We start from the raw sequence: 4,016 nt of genomic DNA, 5'->3' as shown, positions 1-4,016 counted from the left end.
GGGAACGGCGCGTTTGCTCCTTTTTAGCAATTCATAATAGCGCGCGCCCCCCGCGGCTCCCCCATTATTTCCGTTACAAACTCGACGCCGCGCCGCCGCTGAGCGGATCGCTGCTGAGCGGGTCTCTCGTTGCAGCGGGAGCCGAGCCGAGCCGAGCCGAGCCGAGCCGAGCCGAGCCGAGCCTCACTCGGACACGAATGGCTGTAATTGGCCGGGACAAAGCCTCTTTAGCTCCAGCAGAGGTCGGCATCATCGCCCTTTGGCGCGATTTGTGGTATGCGAGTCGTATTCGTCGCATATATTAATTGTATCGTAGGTAGAGTGGTATTCAGCTAAATAATAATAAGAAAGGGTAAAAACCCAGTAGTAAAGTTTTACGTAATTCAAATTTCATCGCGACTCAAAGAGTTATGTTCTAAAATTTCAATGTTTTCGATTATTTTTTTCAAAAATATGTTTTAAAAATGTTATTGCTCTTTCTAATAAAATTTGGCTTTTGAAAATTTGTTAACACCCCCCCCCCTACAAAAAAGAAGGAAAGAAGACAACAAAACAACAGTACAGTTTCTGTGCAGCATTTGGTGATAATTGTGTTCATAGTTCCTCTGCGTGCTCTTGGGTTCTCACCGGTAGTTGAAGCCCTCGCACGTGAAGTGGTCCTCGGACGCGCAGGCGCGCCGGCAGCGGTCCGCGTGGTCCGCGGGCAGCGAGCGGCGGATGAGCTGCTCGTGGAGACGGCCCCCCGCCAACGCCCGCCGGAAGCACACTGGAAGCAGCAGGAGGGGTTCCTTAATTACAAAGACGCGCCGCGGCACAGATCAGAAAGGCGAGTAAAGTGTCATATTAGCGTGTTATTTCTTCCAAAACAAAAGCAGCAGACTTAAGTCATTGCGAGCGAAACAAGGCGCCGTTGTGCTAATTAGGCGCCTAAGTACAGCCCTGGCTGCAGCGGGATGACTGCCAATTAGCACATTTCCCCCTTTTTTGTCTTTTCTATTTTTCCTTTTTTTTTGCAGGATGAGAAACGCCCGAGCGCGTAAATCATGCGCGTGGGACACAAAAGAATAAACACGGACAACTTTTTTTTTTTTTTTTTTTGTTTCGACGACCGGCGGTTGTGTTGTCCACCGGGACTCGAACCTCGGTGTCCTCACCCTCGGCATCCTCCACGATGATGACGGGCTCCTCCAGGGCGGCGGGCGGGCCGCGGATGTGCGCCGGCGCGTTGGGCAGCAGCAGCGCCAGGATGGCGGCGCCCAGCAGCCCCTCCATGTCCTCGCCAAACCACTCAACAAGTCCTCATCAACCACTCAACAAGTCCTCATCAACCACTCAACAAGTCCTCATCAACGCACTCGAATACCACTCGCGATCTTCTCTGGCATGTGTGCACGAAGGTTCACGGCTTTAACTTTCAGCGGTGGGAGTTCACTTTCTTGGTCATGGTGCTGGTGCTGGTGCTGCGGCTGAGGCTAAGGTGTAGTGTCATCAACCTGCTGAAGTGCGGCCTGTCTGGTGAACAAGCTGAGGAGCGCAACGAAAAGTAGTGTGTTACAGTGCATCCAGAAAAGCGTGTTCTTGACCCTTATTGATTTTTATTTTGCAATTTTTATTTGCCCTCAGGTAATTTGAAGGAAGACAAAGCCAATGTTCTCGGTTTAGCCGAGCACATTCACCTCATTCAAGAACGTTTTTGAATGTAGGAGGCCGTTGTACTACCTAGCGAACGAATCTGTTAGATGTTTTGCGGGTAAGGTGAGAGATCGTCCAGAAAGTACGTCCGTGATTAGCCGTCACAAACCTGCCGTCCGGCCAACTCTGCAAGCTCTCATAGCGCCTGGTGGATAGGCAACAGTTAGCCTTCAGTGTACGCGTGTACTGCGGTGGGGTCTACCCTGAATTTCACAGGCGCCGAGCCCCCAACATTTGCCCACTAAAACACGAAAATGTTTTCAAACTATTCCCGAATAAGTTGTGAGCATTAACTGTTTTTTTCAGGTGGCTCACTAGAGACGACAGAGAGCGAGAGGAGGGGCGACCCCCCCCCCCTCCTCCCCCAAATCTGGGCCAGGCGCCATCGCCACCCCAGCAGCGCAGCGCAGCGCGGCAACAACGCAGGGCAAACACAAAGTTGTTCCGAGTACATCTGTAAAAGCATCCCTGAGTGTCTTCAGCAATCATACTGTGTGCTCAGTTGCTTCATAATGTCGTCTGCTTGAAAGCTCATTCGAACCAAGTGTCTTCTATGATGAACTCTGGATTTTCTCGGAAAGCGTACGTAAAAGCGGTAAAACTAAAATCGGGCTTGTTGTGTATTGGGAACCTCTCGACCGCAAGGAAGGGCGTATACGACGTGAGGTGTTTTGGACGGACTTAATGGTGGTGCCACATCAGCTGGCAGCAGCGGACCTGCCAGACCGAGCCTGGCGAGCCGGTTGCGTAGCAGAGGCCAGAGTGTGAGGGGTTAGCCTCGGCCAGGTGGCAGACTGAAAGGGCGAGACGGCAGGGCGGCCAATCCGAGCCGTGACAGGACAGGGGAAGCGGGAGAAGTGCGCAGCACGTTCAGAGAGCGAGGGACTGTGCGGCACTGGGGCCGGCCGCCGCCTGTCGCCCCTGTCAACAAAACGCACTGGGTTGCGAAACTCATCCGGACGGGATGGGACGCGAGGCGAGCGAACGGGACGGGTCGCGATGAAGCCCGGAAGGGAAGGACAGCGCGGGGCGGTGGTGGGGCCGAGGGGGCGGCGGGGAGCAGTGTGCGAAGAGCAAGCAGCGTCGACGCGGGGCACCCCCGCCCGAGGATATAGGCAACACATCGTGTTCGACGGCGCCGCCCCCGCTGCTGCCCTGACCAACCCGCCGAGCTCACAAGGGAACCTTTTCAGGTGTAAATCTCCGATTTCGTTGGTACTCGGAAAATTTAAAGGTTATCATAATAGAAGTCGGATGGCACTTGAAATTTTTCCTAAACTTAACATTTACTAGGGGTTTACTTAAGCCTGACACTGTTTTTTGCTCCAAATATCCCTCTACCGCTTTAACGGTTCAAAATAGAGCATAAACTTAACATTTACTAGGGGTTTACTTAAGCCTGACACTGTTTTTTGCTCCAAATATCCCTCTACCGCTTTAACGGTTCAAAATAGAGCAAAACGGACAAAATTTTGGCCCAAAGGGCGCTACTTTGATGAGTTACCCCTTAGAACACTGCTTTACATTTTTCAAAAAATATTTTTTTCTAACACCTACCTCCTACCTTATATAGGGGAAAACTGAATGTCAGGTTTAGGAAGAGTTTCAAGTGCCATCCGATTTCTACATAAATGACCTTCAAATTTTCCAAGTTTCAACGAAATCGGAGATTTACACCTGAAAAGGTTCCCTTGTCAGCCCCGCGGGGCCATAAATTGAGCGGAGCCCAGCCATATCCCCTGCGCGAGTAACGGAATGATTATTCGTGTCGTTATGGCGGAGTAAGACGGCCCTGATGGCAGCCGAGGCGGGGTCGGTATGAGAAACGTATCGGGCGGGTCGGTGACCGCGGATGCCACCCCGCCCCGCCCCGCCCGGCCCCGACTCAAGCCAGGCAGGGTAAACGACACTGCTGACTGTTTCCGCGAGGCTCGCCCCGACCCCCGGACAGCAGGACGCCGCCGACGCTATCCGGGGAGGGGACGGGGGGATGGGGAATGCGAGGCGGACACTTTTACCGTTAGTCGTCAAATTCCGCCCCTTACGACCGCGTTTCCGAAAATTAGGGTGCTTCCTAGACTTTACAGAGGAAACGACTGGGGCGGCGGGTCGGCGGGTCGGCGGGGGCGGGTGGCAGACGCGCTGGCAGAGTCACGTCTTTGTGGCGTTGAGGCAACGACTGCCAGCGGGAGGAGAGGGAGAGGGGAGGATGGAGTGGGTGAAAGGGGCGGGGAATTGTCTTGGGGATGTTATTGATCCCAGGCCAGTTTCTCAGCGCTAAATGATACTGACTACGAAGCTGAAAGCACCATAAGGCCCCCTCT

General features: G+C 53.4%; 1 protein-coding gene across 1 annotated transcript in view; it reads right to left on the bottom strand.

Annotated features, from left to right (window-relative positions):
* LOC113208250 (translation initiation factor IF-2) overlaps positions 1-4,016 on the bottom strand; it is a 43,108-nt gene that overhangs the window by 21,512 nt on the left and 17,580 nt on the right. The window contains exon 5 of the mRNA XM_052264154.1: positions 628-766. Coding sequence (XP_052120114.1) covers positions 628-766 — 139 coding nt within the window. The remainder of the gene's footprint in view (positions 1-627; positions 767-4,016) is intronic.

Source organism: Frankliniella occidentalis, unplaced genomic scaffold (assembly GCF_000697945.3).
Source record: "Frankliniella occidentalis isolate FOCC.00 unplaced genomic scaffold, Focc_3.1 Scaffold16, whole genome shotgun sequence".
Classification (NCBI taxonomy): domain Eukaryota; kingdom Metazoa; phylum Arthropoda; class Insecta; order Thysanoptera; family Thripidae; genus Frankliniella; species Frankliniella occidentalis.
The sequence above is the reverse complement of the archived record's forward strand: the minus strand, read 5'-3'. Positions and strand labels throughout refer to the sequence as shown.